We start from the raw sequence: 24,010 nt of genomic DNA on the forward strand, positions 1-24,010 counted from the left end.
GGGCATACAAACTGTATGTTCACTCCACTGCAAGCATTTGATAAAAACAGTTTATACTGGTTTCTAAAGGACCTGCTAATATCTTAAATTCAGTATAAATACGGGACAGTAACTAGCAGAAACAGGGTCATACAATGAACAATAAAAATAATAAACACAGAACACATTTTCAGGACTTTGTCTCCTTCACTGATTTGCATGTGTATACTGTGCAGTAAATGAGGCAGAGGGACCAAAAACCTCACAACACTTGTGATTTTATTAGCATGGACTGTATGCACATGACTGAACACTGAATAGGTAACCTAAATTTTATATATTCACAAGTGCTTGATTTTGGAGTCTTTCGGTTTGATTCTTTAGGTATTTTAAAAATCATTTTGATAGTTTCTTGAGAAATCACAGCCCGGTGGTTTAAGACCAGACTTATCAGACTGGGAACAGAGTCTGAATCCTGGATCAGGTACCAATCATGGATGTCGCATTTGACAAATCACTTAATGGCTTTACTTTGATGTATTGCAGTGGGGGAAATGATCAGAAAGAGGAGGCTGAAAAGAGTTTTCTGGATGGTGTCTATTTAACTGCTATGGCAAAGAATAGCCCCTCCGAAAACTTTTGTACAAACAGAACACACATAAATATTATCCTCACTGAAAAGAGATTGTTCTAATAATAATTCCACCCAGAAAAACATAAAAATCAATCAACCAGGTTATTTCAGTAGGCCTATTAGCCCAGCATCCTCTCTCCAACTACAGACCAAAACAAACATCAAGGAAAAGAACAGGGAAAGGATCTGGTGAATAAAGATTATTCATCACCTTTCTCAAACCAAATATGTTACTCTCCCTGTTTGGGCTGTTCTTCATACATACAGCAGTTTTTCTGTCTGCCGTCCTCACCAGGCTGTGACTAAGGACTCTCCAGATTAACTGTGTGCTGAGTGAAAAGCTACTTTCTTTGGCACTGGGGTGCCAGCACAGTGTTACCAAAAACTGTTGCCAAAACCAACAACTGCAAGACCCTTTTTTTACATTTGAGTAAGATATTTATATTCAGTTTTCAAAATTGTTTGGTCATGTTCTATAGGGAGTAGAAATAGTTGCATGTTATTTGGCCTCTCCTTGCCTTTTAATGTGCTTATTCCATAAACATGAATCCTGCCATGGTTGCACATTGTAACTGATTTCACAAGAGAGGAAACTCTGCACTGCTATTGTATTGTGCTCCGATTGCTGCCCTGAGCCGAGCCCACGCTGCTATCGGCTTTGTGCAATGATATATTTCAAGATGCTCTTAATGAACTGATTTTTCTCAGCCACCATCAAAAAATACGTACTTTGTTCCAAATAACTGCATGCCAAGCTCTCAGGATAGGCCAGGAGAATCACAGATATAAACAGACAGAGTTTCACTCATAAGGATTACAAGTTTAGGGCAGTCAGTACTGCTGACCAAACCACCGTCCATGGTGACTGTTGCTCTCCTGTCAAAAAAGCAGTAGAGCACAGAGAATGAGTTCTTTCAATAAAGAATGTGTTTGAGGGCTAATGATTGATAATTTTAGATTTTCACACCTCAAGAAGAAAAAGAAAAGTTGTATAACACAAATGAATCATTCCAGTAGCATTAGAAAGCTGCATCTTGACTTCAGGAGGCCCCAAATTTTTCGGTGACAGCGACCTGGGAGGAGATGTATCTGCTGCAAACAGGAGTCACTAAGATGATCTCAAACACAGCGTAGAAAATGAGTACAGTGTGTATGCAGCAGAAATTAATTATCAAGTAAGACCTTCACATTTTTGCTTTTATTAACTATAAGGAGAAAGCATTGAATACTGAAATAGTCTCATGCTTCTATACACCCCCGTTTTACTGGCCAGGAGACTGTGGGAAACATATCTGTTAACTTGTCATCACATGGCAATTCTTTTGTGCATGCTGCACAGGACCATGACCCCAGAGTGAACAGCTAACCTGAAAGCAATGAATGCAAACCAAAGCAATAGGAGACAATAAGCAACTGAGTCAACATGAGACTCTCCACTTTAGGATGTGAACCTAGGATCTCTCATAAGCGCTCATGACTAGGTCTGCTGAGCCCTTTGCACTTACTCACACAGGCAGAAAAACCTGTCAGATCAAGTTTAAAAATGTTTCACATAACTATAGCTTTTCCTTCCTTTTATACAGATACAACAGTTCTCTGGACTAGACCACTTCTCCAGCAAGCACAAATCACTGCTACACTCCTTTTAAATTAGTTATAAATCTACAGCAGTGAGAAAATCTGTGACAGCAAAGAGATCAGGATCTGGATTCTGACAAGTTACATGAATCATGGGTTTTAAATGAGCTATTTCCATAACTCATGTGCATTCTAAATCACCTTGAACAATCTCATGCACAGAACAGGCTCCGAGCACCATGAAGCACTGTGCCCTTAGAGGGGCTGTAAAACTGGGCTGCACACTGGCACATGGGCAGAGCTTAGCCTTCAATATAATGCAGTGGGTTGAGAGGTGCCCACCCACCAGAGCTGCTCAGTCGCTGCCTCTCTGGATAGGGGAGAGAAAATAGAACCAAGGGTTCATGGGCTGAGATCAGGACTGAGAGAGAGATCAGTCCCTGAATACCTTCATGGGCAAAACAGACTCAACCTGCATATAGTAACTGAATTTATTACTAACAAAATCAAAGGGTAATGAGAAATGAAATAAACCATAATAAATCTTTCCCCTGATCCTCGCCCCTTCCCAGGCTTTATCTCCTCCTCCCCAGCAGCACAAACAGATGGGGAGTAGCCCCCCTGCTTCCCAGGCCTGCTCACACAAACCCAACACATACAAAAATAATGACATCTGAATTGCAACACCTCTCACAACTAAATCTATGCAATGAAACTAAGAACAACACTAGAAGGAGTTTAAAAAGTACATGGCAAATTTACAAAGTGAGTTTATATAACTCAAAATCTAAACACAAACATAGCCATTACAATGACTGTACCACATTTGATAAATACCTAATCATGAAGAAAAATACAAAGATTCTTATATTAATATTTCAAATTCTCATTTTTATGAGTACAGTGGATTTAGGACTACAGAAAATTTAGGGGCTTCAATAATACTGTCTTGAGTCTGTGTCCAGCCATGCTAGCTTTAGAATGAAAAAAAAATTTAATAATTCTAATTGCACTGCTGTACATACTGGTTTAAAATTATTAAATAGATTATATCTAGAATGCCTCATCCAAAGAGTGTGACTATCCCAGTGTCTCACATTTGCCATGGCATTTTCCTTGTGTGCCATGTGACACCAAAGTGAGGGTGAATACACTTGCCTGCTTTTGCAGTGATTTATTCACTATACATTAGCTGTAAAAAAATATTCAAAGCTCAACACTGTGAAGAATGAAGATAAAAATCTCAGCATGAGTCAAAACTCACATATTCTTTCATGAGACTGGTGAATACTACACCAGAACAGCAACTAAAGCCATAATAAGGCACATCAACCATTCAAAGCCTTATAGGCACAAAAAATTCCAAGGCTATGGGACAGTCATGTTTGTTTCTTTCCATCTTGGCCTACATTTTATTCATAACTCACTCCAATGCTTCATGAAGGCTTTCAACTCCACTTCCAACAGACACACCTGCATGCAAAAAACATAAACCCAAGAGGCAGTACGAGTGATCTGATGTGCTTTAATATCAAGCTATCAACACGTCTGACTGTCTCCCATTGCTGACATTTCAAGTTAATCTACCTTAGCTTTGCTGATGTCAGTGTAAAAGGGACACACAAAAAAGCAGATTCAGTACAGAAGTAACCAAAGAAAATTTTTTTTTTCTTCTTTAGCTCTTACTAAAAATACTCAAGTATTTTTCCTATCAGGAGAAATTTTATAACATATTAAAATTATTTTATCTTTAATCATCTGTTTACTACACCATCACTATACTGCCTACACACTGGAAGACACACTTCTTTCATGGACACATTTTTCAGATTATTAAATATATTTCAGACTAAGAAATATAAAAATACATGCTTTGAAACAAAGAAAACAGCAATGCAGGACAGCTCTCAGAGTGCCACTGGCTAAAGCAACATGCCCACCCAATTATAATTTGTCTTTAAAACAATGTAGAAGAGGCCAACTAACTGACTGACATCAAACAGAAGCAATTGTTAAGCCTGAGATGCACTCTTGTTGCCAGGAAACATTCTACGTGTATTATGAATAAAGACTCCCTATGATTAGCCCCACTACCATATAAAAAATAAGAGTAATTATTCAAAATCTGGTTGCTTTAAGAGTCCAAATAATTTATTCCTGAAAAGAGCAGTACGTCCACCTGTAACAAGCCCACTCCTAAATACACATCCCAAACCAAAAATACATAAGGACCCACAGTGCAATTAAGAAACTGAATTCCAGATTACACCAGAATTGAGTCACTTAGAAATAACAGCTCTAGTCTTTAAGACTCCACCATATATTGAGTTTTAATCCCTTAAGTGTTTCCTGTGTAATGTTGCAGAAAAATGTAACAGGGAAAAAAATTGTAGTCTTTGATCTGGCAGAAATAAGCCATTATACAGCCTAAATATTAATTAGAATAAATACTGTTTTGATTTTTATTTCACAATACCTGATGTTTTTCTGCCCAAGCATCAGTCATATTGCACACGTTTGCTTTATGGTGTATGATTGTAACTAAATTCACCTCATTTAATCATTCCAATAAATCTACACCTCAGTAGAAACCACCAAATGAGATGTTAATAGCACACTAAATATACCTGTTAGACAGATTGTACATATAAAATATGAAAGTACAGTGAACAGTGTTTACACTTGATTAAGTGCTAGACTTCTGCTCATTCTCCATGACAAAGCTACATGAGAAAGATTAGCAAACACACCTCGTCCATGTTCCTGAAGAACTGCTCCTGTTTAGCATCTGAATATGTTCAAAGGCCACTTCTATCTTTCTGATAATATATAAGGATGTCTGTGGGTAGAATTTATGCTTCAAGACAAAAATTTTCAACAAAATACCATGAGTTGGGACAAGGCTTGTATACTAACTACATCTAAATCTCCTTGTACAAAAGAAAATAACTAATTGCAACAAAACCTGGATGGCAACTTGCACATTGTTCCTGGTAAAATATGATGGGTGGAGGCTTATTTAAGGCATTTCATCCCAAATGCTACCAATTACTTTAAGAAACCTTCTGATGCTTCCTTGGTTCTTTTGTTTGGCTTCAGTCTGTGATACAGGGCACAGGCTCTACAATAAACTCTGCTAAGCTGTAGGACTGTACATCCCATAGCAAGTGTTCTCTGCCTCCCTCTGAGTGAGGCAGAGGAGACTGCGGGGCACAAAGTCTTTTATGTTTTAAACAAATGGCACATATTACTTCAACATGTCACTTCCACAGCATGTGGTGCAAGGCTGCCAAGCAGAACTGGAACTTACCAGGAAAAAAAGCAGAGAAAGACATTTTCCCCTGATATATTTTCCAGCCTCCCAGATTCAAGCCTTGTCAAGATTACACACAGAAACATTGCAATATAACACAGACCAAGAGCCTCTAAGGTCTAAAAATGGTGTTTATATCTGTATTCACTACCCCTGGTTCTTCAGCTGAAGCCATGACGGTGAATTTTACTCATTTTATAGATGACAGTGTTTTATGTTCACACACACAGTCCTGTCTATGGGTGACAAGTTATTCATGAACCTGGTTGTCCCAGGGAACCAAAATTGTCCTAGGAATATGAAACTTCTTTGCTCTAATTGCTGCCACTAAGCATTGACTTCCCACAAAGTCCATCCTGACAGGCACACTTCAAAGTACCATGCTGCACCAAGTAGCCACCATTTGCCCACAACAACTCTTTTTAACTGGAGCACTCAGTTGCTAAACCAATTTTTATCACCTTTCCCTTCCACTTGAAGTGTAGCCTTAATGCTGCACTATTAAATCCTATCCTAAAGTTTAGTGAAATTGCTTCAATTGTCCTTATTCTACCCCATCTATGAATTCCATAATTCATTTAGAGAATTCAAGTAAAAGGGCATGACGTCTTCCACTACCCACTTATAACATTTTCTGCATCCCAAATCACTCTTACTTCTTTTTATTTTTTTTCCAAAGTTTCCTTCATAGAAAAGAGCCATTTAATAAATCTGTAGAATCAGAACCTCTCTCTATTCAAGTAGTTATACCCCTGTCCTCTGCTTTTGATGCTGTAATTTATTCCAGTATGGATCACTGGTTTACTTACCATTTTCTGAAGAAATCCTAATATATAATCTACCTGATTCTGAGTCCATTGTTCTGTCCAGTTTTCGGATGGTGATGGCACAGCATTGTCTAGCCTTATCATTTTGGCTCACCTCAGCTTCCTTCTGCTCTCCACTATTACCCAAATTTCAGTGTCTGCCTGAGATGCTAAAGTTTGCTTCTTGAAGTGAAATTGAGAGTATCCACAGGAAATCTTATTTGTCTCTAGCTTATTGTCTCACTGTCTACATATAAATAACTATGTATTTGTAGAGTTTTCATTGCATTCATCTCCACTTCTCTTTCCATTTTCGGTGTTACTTAAACTATGGCAGTATCTCTTTTAATGCTGAAGCACCTTCAAGTCTTGGTCTGTGCCCTTTCTGCATCACCCTCCTCCATGACCCTTTCCACATCTTAGACACAATTTGGTCTTTAATTAAACAGCCCAGGGTACTACATTTGCAGTAATGCAATTCCTTATGCACAAGACCTTCTGCTAGTCAAGATGTGTGACTGTCTGATTATACAGATTTGGGTTTTTCTTCAATATTCTATTTCCTCTTCAATATTTGGCTTTTGCTTGGGTTTTTGAGGTTTTTTTTCATAAATCCCCAGCAATCATTATATTCATGTCCATATTATTTGTTTTTTTATTTCTCTGTGCTTTTCACAAAAATAGCAAACAACACAAATTCCTGCCAGAGTAATTGAGTTGTATTTGCCAGTAGTCCACAATAGAATTTAATTCAACTACATATGTTTTTTTTTCTAAAACAAATATAACAGTATCCTGGGTTTTTTTATAAAGAATATCAGTGTGTTATTCACTAAATCCAAAGAGGATCATTACTCTGATTTTACTTTTTATAATACTGCTAAAATAGATTGTTGAAATGGAATGCAGAATCATGCACAAAGCCAGTCCTTTTCTCTCATCATAAAACCATCATTTTTCCATTTATGGTTTTGCTGAACAATATTAATAAGATTTCCTACTGAACCACAGAGATGTATTATTTCGTAGTACTTGGAACCACTGTTTTGTGTATGTACACATCTCTAACATGTAAACATTTATAAAGCACTTGCAGATGTCTCAAGGAGAATAGAAACATTTATCTTATCTTCAGATGGTATTACAGCAAACATATCACCTTGACTTTTATCTATGTTTTTCCAATCTGTATTGCCTGAAGATAAAGCCTTAAAATACTACAAGCCAACAGCAGTTTATAGCTGTCCTGACATGCTCACACCTCTTTCCTTGTGCCAGCATTTGTGCAAGGAAACACTGTGGCAGGTAAGTGATGACATATTGCTGTTGAACTTAGTAAAAAAAAGGCAGAAGTGGTGTTTCTGCTATCACGGGCAAAATGGGAACATTTCTTCAATCAGCATCCAAACTTGTGAAAACCTCATGTAACCACAGAATCACAGGCTCAGAAAATCAAACCAGTACTTTCAATTTGTGTGTTTTATAATTTACTAAAATGCAGATGATTCTAATAGTAGCTCGTTAGCAGTAATGACTATTCCATGCAGTGCTGCATTATTCTTGTCCTTAGTGACTTCAATAATTATCAGACTGCAAACCCAATTCTATAATCTCCAGTTGTCTTTCCAATTTATGCTTCCTAGTCAGAATATAAGAACACACTTCCCTGTATTTCCATGTACACCTATCTCAAAAAGACAACTATAACTACACTTGCATGTGCAATTCAAGGCATACTATACATATATATACACAACACATAATATTTCTATATACAAAAATATATATTGTAGTAGCTCAGGTTTCAATAGAACTTTGAGAGTAAAAACATTACTGCATTTCTCTAGTGTCATTTCATTGCTACAACATTACTAGATTAATAAATATGCAGTAGGAGTTTCACTTCGAGTTTTTGGCACATTAAAGGTATGCAAATGAAGAAAACCAGTGTGAAAACATAGATTTTGTTAACTAATCCAAACATCCCACTTTCAAAGAAATATAATTAATGTAATTAATAAAATAATAATAATAAGAAAATATTACAGTCAGGCTGTTCAGTACTCATGCTTCTCCGAAACTCAAGTTGTCTGTGCTGCAATTCATATTTACTTTAAATTCATATTTAATCAAAGACTGCAGTGAGTTTCTCCCTGGTATCACCTGTTGATCTTCAATACAGACAGGCCAAGGTTTAACTCTTTTCTACTCTTTATTCAATCCTCAACTAACCATTTCAGTTTTAAGTGCAGGGATGCTCTGGCATTGGTGGAAAGTACCCAGATAAAAGTTGTATCAAAACCAATCTGATGGTTGCTAATTCAGCACCTGACAGGACAATCTTGGTGAAGGACTTCAGTTTGAAACAGGAATGACATCAAAGCTCATTACCCTTTAAGGAATTGTTTGGCCAATTTACAAGAGTCTGAAAAATTAATATTCAGCCTGTTGTGCCCAAAATTGTAGAGAATATTTTATCCAGTACATTCCTCTGTTTCAATTGCTGTCTTTTCAAAAAAGCCCCTAAAATTTAGTTTTCTATTATTGTAATTCTGTTCAGGAAGTATGAAAACATAGAAAAGACAAAAATAGCTTTTTCTGAGACAAATATAATTCATAAATGCATGAGTTACAACTCAGTAATACTTCAAGACAGAGCCCTCACTAATCCAATCCTCCTTTGTCCTTACATGACATATTTGTTTCTCCTTCTCTACCAAAAGAAAAACATAAAACCAATCCTAAATAAATGACATGCCATAAATGAATACTTCACAGGAAGCACGGCTGGCTATCATTATTTATTTTATACAAAACTGAGAAATCTTCAAAATACACATTTAATGATTTTTATGTTAAAAAAAGTCATTATTCTGATACAAGTAGTCAAATAGCAACCACATGGTGCTAGCATAAAATACAATTATCCTAATTTAAAGTGCATCTCATTAAAACTTAAAAGCCAAAGGTGACAGCGCATAGCATCCACATTTTATAAAACATGAACACCACTCAAAAACTGAATTATACTAGCTCAAAAGACACTATGCAGTGCAGCAAATATAAAGTTCTTTTCTCCTTCCATTCCGAAAAGATTTCCTTCTTCCTAAGAAGTCACGCACAAATCAATTCCCATCATTTGCCAGAAGATGTCTTAAAGCAAACCATTGCAAAATCCAGTCATCATAAGTTACCAGAATGCAGCTGACTGTCAGCAAATATTAATAAAGCCTGACAAGTTTATGGTGTCTCTACAAAAACAGACTTACCTCGGCAGATGGTCCCGTTGCCCACGTACCCGGGTTTGCAGGTGCAGCTGTGTCCCCTGATGGTGTTAGTGCAGATTGCATTCTCATCACAGTTGTGCTGCCCACTGCCACACTCATCATGCTCTAAGCGGGGAGGGGAAAAAGAAAAAAAAAAATTACAAGATGCAGTGAGCTTTGCAGTGAGCTGATGTGGCATTTGGAAACCAAGTGGGAGAACCAGGATGCTGCAATTGTTGAGTGCTGGAGCTTGGCACGGGAGTCAGCTATGGGCTTGCTCCTGTTCAGAAACCCAGTATGTGCATGGCAACAGTAGATTATTTAGGTTTAAAAACAGAAAAAAAAAAGAATGAGTGAGGAGGCAAAGTAGGGCTGTGACAAAATGCTACGAAGAAGATTATCAGGGAAAAATATCTGCTGTGAAGATTAACCTTTACATCACTGTCCATCACCAGCAGTAATGATCATAAATACAAGCTAAGTAACACAAGAGGGGTCCTACCAGCCCGCCCTTTAACTACACAGTTCAGTTGTCACAACTGCTTGCTCTAATTCATGTTGGACTGACTCTTTCTCTAATAGCATGTAGTAACATTTCACATCTTTAGAGCACCAATCATACCACTGAGCCTCAAAGAGGCTCCCTGACAAACAGACCATATTTTGCTTTCATCCAGCAACTCCAGCTGCTGCCCTGAGCCAAATTTGCCACAGCTCCTGCACTTCACTCTCCTGCTACCTTTTTGTTCCTGTAAAGCACCAGTTAGAGGTGATGAGCTACCTGACCCCAAAGCTTTCTGTTTCTTCCTGCAATAACAAGGAGCTTCCCTCATATAGGATTGCACAAAGAAAGCCTGAATATTTTTTACACTTTTGCACTGGTGCCTTTACAATTTTCTTCAGTGGAATCAAAAGAATGCAATGAATTTTCTTAAAACCACACAACAAATAATTGACATAAAATCAGAATCTGGAACCCTTCTTTGTCGCCTTCATTTATGCAACTGCAATAATCAGGCTGATATCCATATGCAGAGAGGTAAAAACTATGTTTTCCTGGAATTAGGATTTGCTTAAGCTTTTTACTAGTGCATCAGGGTGTTCAAAGGACTACAGACTAAGTCTAGCCTTCTATAGATCACAGAGAGGCAGTGCCTTAAAACACGAGTGAAAGACTTGTTTTTGCAGACTAAACTAAGCCCTTTGGAAGAGCCTCTCCATTGAGAACAGCAGCATCACAGGCTTTGACAAGCTACAATTAACCTCTGCAATGCTCTCACTCTGCCACAGCACAGAACAACATCCAATTTCAAGATCATTCAAGACATGTAAGATTCGAATGGTGAATTCTAAGGAATCCACTAAACCAAATCCTTCTGGAACACTGTTGATAACTATTTGCAGAACATATATTCAACATGTTTTCCATTTTTCAAATACATTTGACAGCAAAATGATATGGATTGCAACTATTTTCTCTTAAATAGCATCAAAGCAATATATCAGCCTCTCACTCTTTGCTTTTAGCAAGAAACACACACACTCTCATATGTGCCTGGCTTCAGCTGATAAACTCATGCTTGAATTTATACTTGTTAGTTTATGTTGGTCCCTAGCTCTGCTCAGTAATTTACTGCAGCTTCTTGCCAGTTTTCAGAGGCCTTACATATTCAGAATGCCAGGGTTCTTGAAGGCTGCCTGTTCTCTCCTTCATCTTTAAGGAAACTGTACCACAGGCTGATTCTTTGCTTCTTTGGTCTCATGGTGCTCAGGCTGCTGGGTCAGACACAAAAAGGATCAAGCTTTCCTCCAAGGAGGCGTTCTACAGCAGCTGAAGCTGAATTATGCTTTCTTTTAAAAGAGACATAATCTCTCCCTCCTCTTCCTACTTCTAATTGTCTTGAGCTTTCCTGTGTTAGTATTCAAACTATAATGAGAATGCCTTTGCGACAGGCCCATGTGTGTACACAAGAACATTCCTACTCCAACAATTGCCAAAATTAGTCTATTACCTTCTCAGCACTTCAAGTATAAATAAAGACTTCACAGTGGTACCAGATGTGTTTTTCCAAAATACACAGGAGAGGATAAGTCTGCTGTGTTGGTCTAGGACTCTGACAATGTAAATCACTATTTAGCATTTCTGCAGATATACAGATGCTGGAAATATCAAAAGATTTAGCACTGACAGAGCAGCTATCCCACAGTAATACTTTGTAAACAGAGGTCAGTTTTATCAAAGCTGATATAACTTAAAGAGTCAACAACAAATCTGAACATGGGAACTTGCCCTTCATGAGACATCCTGACACTCCTAGGACAAGGAGGACTAAGGGAAGTTCATCTGCATGAGGAATCTCAGGATTTCTTAGCAGCAATATGACTGCAATGATGGGAACTTCAAAAGAAGTTTTCCCTAGTGTAGAGATGTCTATAGCTGATGTTGCTACAGGCATAATAAGAATGAGAAAGCATTGATTTCCTGCCAAGGTACAAAACTCTTTTCATCCAGATGAAAAATCCTTAAGAATCTCTCAGTACTAAGTTTTCCTGGGTTTTATGTACCCTCACAGGAGCTCATCCTTTGGAACACTTGTGTGTTCACATTGGGAAGGGACCATGGAAATGCTCAGGCTCTCTTCAAACTCAAATAAGATTGTGACTAATTTGCAAAGAATATTGCTTTCATACACACATTGCTTTCCAAAAATCCCCATCTGAGCACATCAGACATAGCCTGATTTTCCTTCAATGTAACAGTAAATACTGAGTAGACACCAAACAAAATGGGCAGAGAAGGACCCTGCACAGTAAGAGAAAGGAGTCACAAACAGCCTCATTCCAAAGCACCAAAGAGGGCAGAGGCAAGACAAAAAGCCCAAAGTCGTCTTATTTTCACTATTTCCCTTGTAGATGGAAATGAAAAGCACATGAAAGGGACTCTAGCAAATGAAAATGAAAAGTAACTTCTAGTTTCTTATACACACATATATGTATATGTAAACAAATGAGCTGCCATGCTCAGGAATGAAACTGTCACCATTAAGTCTGACTGAAGTCATCCATCTCTGTGACTTCTGTTAGCTATATAATATACCCAAAATGAGTTCATGATCAAAGATGAAAAGATGGAAAGAACATGCTTACTGAAAAGGACAAAATTCCTTGACCCAACTCTCATTCACCTGGATTATTAAGGTTTATTTCAAGAACAGCTACCATTGCTGATGAACAGCTACAACAGCAGCACCATTCTTTTCTTACAGGCAAGTTAATTTGTTTATGAAATCTCTGTGAACTGCCTTGAACATCAGCATTTCTGTTACTCAGGACTGTTGCACCTATTTCATGCTTTATGGCAAAGCCACAAGATCAGTTAGTTTATTGAGCCTTTTTTTCCCCATCTCTATAAAACAAGAATATTACAAGATTCTGCTTTATCCCTAGCATTTATCATTCTTCTGAAATCCTCAAGTACTGAAGATTAAAGGATATCAATCTTTTATTCCAAAAAAAAAAAAAGGGGGGGGGGGGGGGAGAATCAAATGTCCACTGCTCATTGCCTTTGTACTTTATTTATTCTTCCTGTAACTAGTGATGATGGATGGATAGTTGGATCATCTCTGATGCTTCAACTCTCCTGGCCCTGTTTCCTACACACCAAGCTACTGCTAAGGCCAGAAAAACACACATGTAAACTTAATCTCTTCATTCTGGACAAAAAACTGCCTAAAATTTTCAAAAGCTCTCATGAATTTTCCAAAATATTAGAGAGGATCTTCAGTGAATTTTCTGAGTTCAACACCTAGCTCAGGCTATCTTGTGAAGAAATGACTAGGAAGTTCATTTTTTCTTCAGCCTTCCCCTGAGAACGGCCATCTGCCTCCAAAAGCATTTGTAAGAAATAAATCATCCTTTTACAAAAACACGCCTCCATTACCCATGTTGTATGATTCTATACATCACCTCAGAAGTCCACACCAAGAGTGTCACAGGTCTGATGTTTATATGTGGGTAGTTTTACACCAACATGCACAGCTGTAGGAGACAAGTATTACAGTTAACCTCCACTTTGTTCAGAAACAGCCTAATCAAAGTTTATCTTGACAGTGACAGAATTCATTTCAATACTACATGGCCTTAGAGAGATAACAATCACATAAAAAGTGAAGTTAATTCACCAGAAAATAGTTTCAAGCAGCTGGTTAAGTATTGCATATGCTGTTATAAGAAGCCCCAACATGTTCCACAGGCTGCAGGAAACCCCCCTGCACCAAAACACAGACTGAGCACTGAGGTCTGAGCATGCTGATACCAGAGCACACCCAGCAGATCCCCAGTGTCACTACAGTGGGCAAACAACCCCTTCCCATGGAAGACATGAGGACATGAAATGAGTAAGAAATTGCTGAAACAAGCACAGTGGCCAGGCTGCCAAGCCAGCTGTGACCACGCTGCATCCCGCTGCGTGTGCTTGAGGAGATGGACCCCGAGCAGCCAAAGGGCCCAGCACACCAACATCTGCCAGGCATGCTGCAAAACCAACACAGGACAGACACCCGAGGCACAAGGCGAGCAGGAACACAAGTGCCAACAGGAGACCTGCTGTGAAAGGCTCTCTACCAGCTGTACAGCTCTACCTTCAGCAGCAGCAGAACTTTCAACCATGCCACGTTTCAGCTTTCAGCTTTTTTTTTTCCAAACAAGTGAAACCACACTAAACTTTCAGCTCTTCAAAACACAAGTATCTATTTAAGGCTAAGGAAGTTAACCCAGACCAGGCTGTAGCAGCTCCTGCACACCTGAAATGAGTTCTCATTCCCGCTGCTGATGGCTGATCACTTCAGTGTGAAGTATAAATTGAAATGTTCCAACAAGGACAAAAAAAGTCAGCAACCTTCATGGACACATATTTCTGTCAAATCCTTTTTACCACAACTTTTCCAGACTAATCTCTGCAAAGGAACCACACCAATACTTTTGTTTTGTGATACTTAAAAAATACCTTCTGTTCTGGGCTAAACTGAACTGGAAGAATGCAGGAAGAAAATCACCGGGGGCAGAAGGAAAGGTGCCAGACAAAGATTTTACTTGCCTGAGGTAATACATTCTGCATAAAGCCACCCACATGACACTGCAAAACTGTTTGTAAGTAAAAACAACCACAAAAAATAATTCTGAACACAAGCAAGGTACCAAAAAAAGAATTTGTCATGTATTTATGAAAGCAAATAGAAACATATCTAAACATACATATAAACAATTACAATAAAATGCAAATCTTCTCCCTTCATACGTACATGAAATGCAGTGTTTGTGAAAAGCTCTAGGCAGCTCTAACAATTAACATCAAAAGCATCAGTCAAAAATAACACAGTTCTATACTTTTGAAGTTTGGGGCATTATAAATACCCACATCTCTTACAAAAGAGATCTTTTCAATAAAATCATTATCTAAGAGGAATATGGCCTTTGCTTATATTCGGTGTGTATATTTTTTAAAGCATTTTCCAGAACTACCACAGAATTTATAGAAGGCATCTACTTTCCCGTATTGAAAGACACAACACTGTTAGCACTCACTAGATTTGTATGGGCTATAAAGGCAGGATCTAGACAACTTCAGCTTTCTCTCACTTTTTTTTTTTTGTTCCGTGCATGCTTGGAATAACTCTAGAATTTGTATTGTTTGTGCTTTGTCTAAAATATTTAATTGAAAATTAGAACCCTACATTGAAAATATACAGCAAAAAACACATAGTGAAGCTAAGAACCTTTTGGTCAAGAGTCATAAAATCAGGATAGCTTTCCTTTGTGCAAAAGCACATAAAGGATTTCAAAGTTATAATTTCTAAAAGGTATACTTAACACAGGATTTATTTTTAAGCAAGAATGCTGAAATTTTTATCTTCATTTTCTTTAAATAAAGATGATCTTCAAAAAAGGACAGACACTGGGATGGAATTACAGGAGACATTCCATTGTAGGGTCTTTCACTATAGCTACTTTGCCTTCTTATTACAAGAAAAAGCCCCAATTTAAACTTGCTTACAGGATGGAAACAATTTTCTTATTGTAAGAATTCTCTTTCATTACTTCCTCAAAGCCTTCATACTTCAATAATAAAACATTCATCTTTGGAATACACTGTGCAAGGATTCTGACTATCCATTTATCCATATTTTCATAGCATTGAAAAGAAATCTAAGTTGTTCTGTAAACTGTTGAGGTAACAGCCAGCTTGTGCAGAACCACAAATGGAGCAAACATTTCTATGACCACGAGACTTAAGAGAGACAACCCACAGAACAGCAAGGTCATTGGATGCCACCATTTTTTATTAATACAGATACATTTGTATAGAGTACATGGCCTAATGTAAAATTCATTATCTGGCAGGCATGAAGCAATGGTCTTTGAAAACTCAGAAAGGAGAAAGTCATCTCTCCAAATACTTCTAAAAAGCCAATACTTCTAAAAAACTAATTCTTTGTTGCATGTCATTAGAATTCTATGTAATAACTAAGGCTTTAAAAATGATAGATTAAAAAAAATTAATTTAAGCAGAATTGTGGACTTAGTGGAATCAGGATTTCAGCTCATAAGAAGTTGTGATGAAACAAAAGAAATATCTTTTAAACAAATTGAATAAAAGGAAGCTTTATTCTGAAGACACAGGAAGAATGTCCCACAGAAAACCAAGGCAATTAGAAACAAGATGCATACATCAAACAAAAAATTACATTGCAGATAGATGGTAAGCTGGTGAATGATAATAGCTAATTGTGAATTCAGAAAACTCTGGGTAAAAAACCAAAATCAAATGCATTTTTATAGTCATGAAAATCAGAGAAACAAATTAATTTTACCTATACCCATTCCCAACTTCAGCATCCAAGCTCACCCTGCCCATTTCCACCAGGAAACAGGAAGAAGGAACAGGGTGCAGAACAGAAGAGGCCCACTGTTTCCTTCTGCAACTCTATCCCTATGAGCACTTAAACATCCAAAATGCTGGCCAAAGTTCCCGTTTGCCATTCTTTTAATAAGAAACTAAAATGCCTTTGTAACTTATGATACAACAAACTTCCGGCGTTAAACATGAAATTATTTAGACTACATTCTAAAAGAGTAGACACATGCTACTCTTGGGTAATTAGGAAGAAATAGTGGGATTTAATTTGAATATAAAATTCCAAATGTGCATGCAGTTGCCTCTTGGAATCAAACTCCTTAGAACCTTGAGGAATTCTGCTCTATCACATCCCCTCTTGCACTGAAGTCCTCCATGTGATCCTCTCAGTTTGTGAGATGGGCAGGCCAGAGGCACACACAGGATTCAAGATGCCAGAACATCATGAATTTAATACAACGGCATAATAATATTTATCAACTTGTTCTCAATGCCTCTCCCAAAGGATCTCACTATTCTGCTCAGCTTTGACCACAGCTGAGCAGTGAGCTGACACTTCCAGAACGTCTTCTCTGAATGGCAATGGCTAATTTAGAGCATTTGTGTATGTAACTATCTTTTTTTTCCCCTAAAGGAAAGGTACTTTATACTCTGATCCTCAGTTCTGCCTCACTACTTTATAAAAACAACTGCCAATAGTACCCATTTGAATTTCCATGAGATGAGTTCACTAGGCAGTGAAGAAATTCTAAATTGTTGTAATAAAAAAGTTTATTTTTGACTAAATCAAGATAAGTAATAGGTAGCCTTGCTGACAGTAACACTGCATTTGTTTTCTGCAAGAGGAAAAGACAAAACATTGATCTCTTGCTAGCACACTATAAAACATTTGCACATATACCTCAAATGCCTATATAACATTTCATAAGGAAGTGAGAAGAGAGACATTTGGTTTTACTGTTTTCTGAATACAATCATAAAAAAGAAAACAAGAAATCAAAGTAAGAAGTGGAAAAGGTGAAGAAGTGAAATCTTGAAAAGCCTTGTTCAGATTTAGACAGACTTCACCCCAATCAGAAGCTCACCAAGATTAAAGAAAAACAGCACTGAACAAACTAGATCAAATATCTGAAAATGCAAGAATCACTGGAAGTATACATGGTTGTTTTATCTTTATACTTAAATATTATTTCCCTAGTATTTGAAGTGCATTTAAATTGAGTATACATGTCAAATTAGTAAATAATATTAAAATTATAAAAACTAGCTAATAAATTATTAACGTGAAGGGTCACAGTATAAAGGGTAATCTTTTACATTGAATTTTTATGTCCTATAGAATAGCAAAATATTAATAATATTGACACACAGAGAAATCTCAAAACAGATCCTTATCAGAGGCTGATAATAAAATGGCAATCTACATGACAAACCCAACTGGATAATCTGCTGCAGTTTTTTCTTTTTGAAAGCCAGATTATTCATGTCATTAGGAATGTGCATCTTTAATTCTAAAACCTCCAGCAAACTTTGAGCACAATTGTGGAGACAGGCATTGGATGCAATTCAGACAGGATCTACACAAAACATTCATTACGAGAGTTTCAAGATCTGCATACTGCATACTTAGAGATGCAAACAAAAAATTCCATAATGAAGAAACCACACTTCACTGTCCAGAAAAAAAATCTTGTGTTAGCTTTTTGATGGCAAAGCATCAAAGGAATGAGCTCTTCTGCAGGTACAGTTTTGCACTGAGCAGAGAGTGGGCATATGCAACCACTCAGTCTGCAGGAGTGAGGCTGAACTCCACAAACACCAGATGACTTTTCAGAAGTAAAATTTAGTAAGGATTGCACACTGACTACTTTACAGACCCTGAGTAATCCCTAAATTAAATGGTAATAGAGTACCTAGGAGCTTCATTTCTGGTCCTACAATCTCAGAATTAATCTCTCAAATTCTTCCACAGTATGAAGGAAATATACAACCTATTGCTCCACAATAAAGCCATTTTTAAAACTAAGGGATATCAATTATTAAGACAAAACCTCAGAGGAACAGGAAATTATTCAAAAAATCAACAAAAATGTGATACTGTACACAAGGGAAATGTGCTGAAAAGCAAAGAGATATATCCTCATCTGCAAGAACAAAAACATCTTAAAATGTTTCTCCTCACCAGATTTATAATATCAGAATAACCAGTTTATGCACTGTTACTTCTAGAGATGTGCAGTAACCTAGTGGGCATGTCTGTCTCTCATTCACTTATTTATTTAAGGAATCCCAAAAGAATTCCAGATTTCATAAAAGGCTACAATATGGCCTTTAGGGGCAATGGTCAGTCAGAGCACATGTCCACGTGCTGGGATTCTGTTCTGAAATCTCCCTCACACACAGGACCTCACACAAGTCACCCCGACTGAATTCTAAAGCAGAACAGTGGTTTTTAATTGGAACATGCTAAGCAATATGATCATCTAGATTATTACTATGGGATGTTAATCTTCTAATACAATCCCTTGCTTTTTCATGAACTAGTTAAGCATCAAGGCACTGGACTTTTATGAGGCACCTTGATTGTATATATTGATTTGTGAATTTATAAACTACTAGTTATTCCAAATCTCTCTATGTAGTTATTGTTTTTCTTGACATAGTTACAAAGTAGGTAATTTCATATAGAAAGCAAATAAGGTCTTGGATTATATGTGGTCTACCATGCTGAAAGAAAGCAGCTCAGCAGTTCCAACTAGACTGCAGCATGGCATTAATATTGATAGACAAGAACAACACACCAGTTCTATGAAGTTCTCAATTTCTCTAAATCACAGGACATTCACTTAGGAAAATAAAGAAATCACACGTGATGACAGTATCTGAAGTGCCTGAGACACTGTCTAGCAACTGCCACTGCTTAATTTACAGCTTTCAGAAGAGATCCTTGTTAACATTACATCTTAAGATACTGTTTTATTTTGCTTCATTCTTGTAAAAAGCTGAATATGTTCCAAGCACCTGCACTGGGTCAGGAAAAAGCCCTCAAGCAATATGCTTCATTTTATTTATATAGCAATATAACAGGACAGGCTGCTTTTTATCCATAAAATTGTGAAAGCTGCATACTTCTATCAAGTTGATATCAGAATCTCATCTTTCAGGTGTTTTCATTTCAACAATACCTGAAAGCTTTATTCTGCAGAAATCTCAAAATCAGTAATACAGAAAGAATGTAATAGACCTTTGGATGCAATTTTTAGCCCACATTTCATCATGGCTTCATGAAGATATATTGGTGATGAAAGTTCTGTAGAGCTTCAGTTTCCAGCACTCCACAATGCTTTAACTACCATATGAAAAAGAATTTCAAAAAGCAACACATACCCCATTTCAAACCAGCACAAAATTCCCTTAGTGCTTTTGCAATACAGTAAGGTGGAATTGTTTCTAAATGAACTTGCACGTGTGACACGTGTCAATCTGCTGGCACAAGAACACAAAAAATCACATGTAGGGTTCTGTAAGAGTTCAAGCATGATGAGGACAGGACATGTATTAATTCTCTGCACCCATCAGAGATGCAAAGAAAGGGTTTAGGAGTGCTGGAGTGTGTGTAACAGGTGATATGAAAGTCAAAAAGACTTAGCATACTTCTGATTTTCTGGTCACAAAGTTAGACACAACTGAGCCATTAGGCTTTCCTTTGTGTTTTATGTACTACTTTTTAAATAAGCAAATGCTGCCAGTACATTCTAAGATTTTAACTGAGCAAAGATGGACTCTTGCTTCTTACTGAAAATAAACAGGAAATGTCAAATCAAGAATCATTTAGACTGGAAAAGATCCCTAAGATCAGTGAGTCCAACCATCAACCCAGCACTGCCAAACCCACCACTAAACCATACACCCAGGTGCCACATCTCCCCATCTTTTAAATACCTCCAGGAGGGTTACTTAACTACTACCACAGATAAACATCGTCATATAGCAGGAAAATACATTAATCTGACCAAAAAATAATCCTGGTTGTAACTACTGCAAGAAAGCCAGTGAGTGCTGACTGACATTCTCAAAAATGAATGTTGAAAAAATCCATTTTAGGTATTTAGGTATCTAAATTACTAAATGGTTTATTCTCTCAAAGTGCTGAGAATCTAACTTCCCCCAATGGATTAGGATAAATGGGTTTTCAGCACTTAAAAAAAAATTAAAACCAGAAAAAATCAAAACAAGTAAGGTTAGTTCTTTATGTCAGTCTGTGTACAAATCTTCAGTTAACTCCTTTAGCCTCACAAAAATACTACAGAGGTTTAATCATGGAATGAAGTGATCAAATTACTTTACCCCTCAAGATGTGCAGATTCAGCATCATATATACTCTCAACTCACAGAATTAATTTTTATTTGAAAGCAGAAATAGAAACTAGTGCATCATCATTTCATAGGGCATCTGTTTTTCCCTGGAGATATTCTATCACAATAGTGATCACAATAGGTCCATAATTGTCTTACGAGATCTGACAAGATCACAACCTGAGCTCCTTTGGCTGCAACTATACCCTCTTACATCAGCAAAACAGTGCACAGGTTGTGCACTGTTGAAGATCCCACTACTAAGACAAAAGATGGATCAAACAGAATTTATATACCATACCTTGTACAGGCTTTCACAACTAACTTAACAAAGCATAATCGCAGTAGAACAAAAAGAAGAGAATTCAAATACAGGATTTTCCAAGAGAACTGATGATGAGGCAAGAAAGGAGTCTTTTCCCCAAAAAACTTAGAACATAATTTTGGGGACAAAGATAAGCTGAAGTACCTAAAACTATCAAACACTACTGAAAGCATTGCAGAAATATGTTGGAGGTTCAGAGCAGGAGCCCCCAGGGCATGAAGTCACATTCACTTCCAGGCTCCCTTGTCTGTGTTACTGACTCAGAGTGCGCTACCCAAAATCTCTCTTCTAGGATAGACAGGTGAGAAACTGGGCCTAAATGATCAGAAATCAAAAGGAAGCATTAAACTTCAGGAGGAGGGTTAGAATGCTTCTCCAGAAAATGTGACCTAAGTCAAACTAGAGAAAATATGAGAAATGAGGCTCAAGTAAGGGTGAACTTGGAAAGGACAGTTTTCATGTTCACAAGGAACAACCTCCACAAAACACATGTACCTATGCACACCACATGGTAATGTACTGCTTAAAATTTAATTCCAGCATGTGTTTCAGCAAAGAAAAGCAGCATTACACAGAGCATTGAAGTTCAGAAAAGGGAGTAATGATTCTGTTAGCTAACTGAGAACAGGTCTTCCTGTAGAACATGCTGAAAGGACAAAGCACAATCTAGGGGTGAGCACATCTGCACAACCTGAATTCCACCCTGTCACCATCATATTTTCTGAAATATCCCTTCCCCAGGATTCTCTCCTGGGAAGCTGAAAAGCCTCAGAGAAAAATGAAAACAATAATTATCGGATTTGCTTCTCCTGTGTTTTGCTCCTTTGGAACGTGGTTTGGACTTTGTCTACCAACAGGTGGTTGCTTCATTGGTTTCATGTGAATTGGTTTTACTTGTTGGCCAACAACGGCCAAGCTGTGTCGGACTCTGAAGAGAGAGTGATGAGTTTTCATTAGTATCTCTTAGCTTTCTGTCTGTATCCTTTCTGTGTTCTTTGGTATAGTTTAGTATAATACTCTTTAATATACTATAGATCATAAAATAATAAATTAGCCTTCTGAGAACATGCAGTCAGATTCATCATTCCTCACTTGGTCTGGGAACCCTGCAAATACAAGACCACCCCTCTCTCTCATTAACTGACTGTATGAAGAAATGGTCAGAAAGGTGTTATGTCACTGCAAAGTTCATCTAATATAATGAAGTGGTTCACCAACAGACAAGAATGAAAAAGAGATTGGATTTGGAATATTTGAACCATTTGAAACAAAAGACTGGAATCCAAGAGAAACCAGACATTTTTTACTGCTGGGTGACAGGTCAATATTTTGACGTGCTGGAGCACCACTGACATTTCAGGGCTAGATTGCAAGTACAAGCACTATAAAATAATCAAGAGACAATTTGAAATGGGTTGCTGATAACTACAAACAAGGAATGGCTGAAAGAAATCTGATAAAAGCCCATTAGGAAAATGATAGATGTAAACTTACTGTCACAGTTAAGCATCAAAAAGACAGTCATTGTAAAATTATTTGGAGGAAAGTGTCAGGAGGTACATGCCCAGACACCACCAGTCACAGAATTTCAAGAAATGAAAAGATCAAACTAATTAAACATAGAATCACAGAACATGCTGTGTTGGAAGAGATCTACAAGGATCATCAAAGTCCAACTCCTGGCCCTGCACAGCACCGTTCCCAGGAGTCACACCATGTGCTTCAGAGTGTTGTCCTAATGCTTCCTGAACTCTCCCAGGCTTGGTGCCGTGAGCACTTCTCTGGGCAGCCTGTTCCCCTGCCCAACCACCCTCTGAGGGAAGAAACTTTTTTGATCCTCCAACCCAAACCTCCCCTGACCCAACTTCAGGCCATTCCCTATGGTCATGTCATTTGTCATCAGAGAGAAAAACAAAGACATAATTTACACATCAAATAACATTCCTGCTCTACATACTATCCCTAATCCCTGCAAAGGCATTTTGTGCCTTCACTCTTTCCTAGAAGAACGCCCCTACACAAAGAAAGAAAGGCAAGGTTCCTTGGTCCCCTGCCTGCTCCTGTCCCACAGTTAGGGGAAGGGAGGAAAGTGATATAAGTATGGCTTGCACATAATTTTGATAAAGACTGTAATTTCAGTCCTTTTAACATGTTCCATTTAGGGGCTCAAACCCAATTACAGTCATTAACAATCAGTGTCTCATGTGTCAGTTCTTTGACAGATGACAAATGTCTATGAGTAACAGCAAATACTGTCACAGTAAAAGAGGAAATTGTCTTTCCTTCAGATCCTTGAGCTATGCTGCACAGGTGCTGAAATCAGCACTAAATTAGCATTAGAGTAATTGAGTAACTTTGCCCATAGAGGACCATGGAGCTTTTAGTTTCAACTATTCCTCAGAAAACCTGAACACAGAGAGAGCCTGCAGCATCACGGTGATAAATTCCCTGGAGGAAATCTCCTGCCAGAAGCTCCCATGCATACAGATGGGATGGATGTCAGCTAGGAGCCTCCATTTAATCTCCATCTTGCAGCAACAGAAGCAAAATCCTTATACATAACAGTCACAAGACTCCAATGCCACAGAAAGACATCACTCAATTAATATGTTAAAAATTAATAGCAATTTGAATAATTAAATATTAATAGTTTAATTTGGAAGGAGAAAAAAGGATTTCTTCTGATACTAATTTGACCCTGCATCCTAGGTGACAGCATGAAAAAGATGCCAGGTGAATAAAATTAGTGTAACAAAACAATTGCCTGGAACCACAAATTGAATTTCAATGGGATGCCCCATGCTGCTGCAACCCAAGGAAGTCATCTTGTGAGGCACACC

The 24,010-nt window shown here is 37.7% G+C and overlaps 1 protein-coding gene across 5 annotated transcripts in view; it reads right to left on the minus strand.

Moving 5' to 3' along the window:
- The window catches only part of NELL1 (neural EGFL like 1), a 332,196-nt gene that overhangs the window by 152,952 nt on the left and 155,234 nt on the right, over positions 1-24,010 (minus strand). For all 5 annotated transcript variants that reach the window (XM_064426215.1, XM_064426213.1, XM_064426214.1 and 2 more), the window contains one exon: positions 9,580-9,702. In XM_064426215.1, coding sequence (XP_064282285.1) covers positions 9,580-9,702 — 123 coding nt within the window. The remainder of the gene's footprint in view (positions 1-9,579; positions 9,703-24,010) is intronic.

Source organism: Passer domesticus, chromosome 6, assembly GCF_036417665.1.
Source record: "Passer domesticus isolate bPasDom1 chromosome 6, bPasDom1.hap1, whole genome shotgun sequence".
NCBI lineage: Eukaryota > Metazoa > Chordata > Aves > Passeriformes > Passeridae > Passer > Passer domesticus.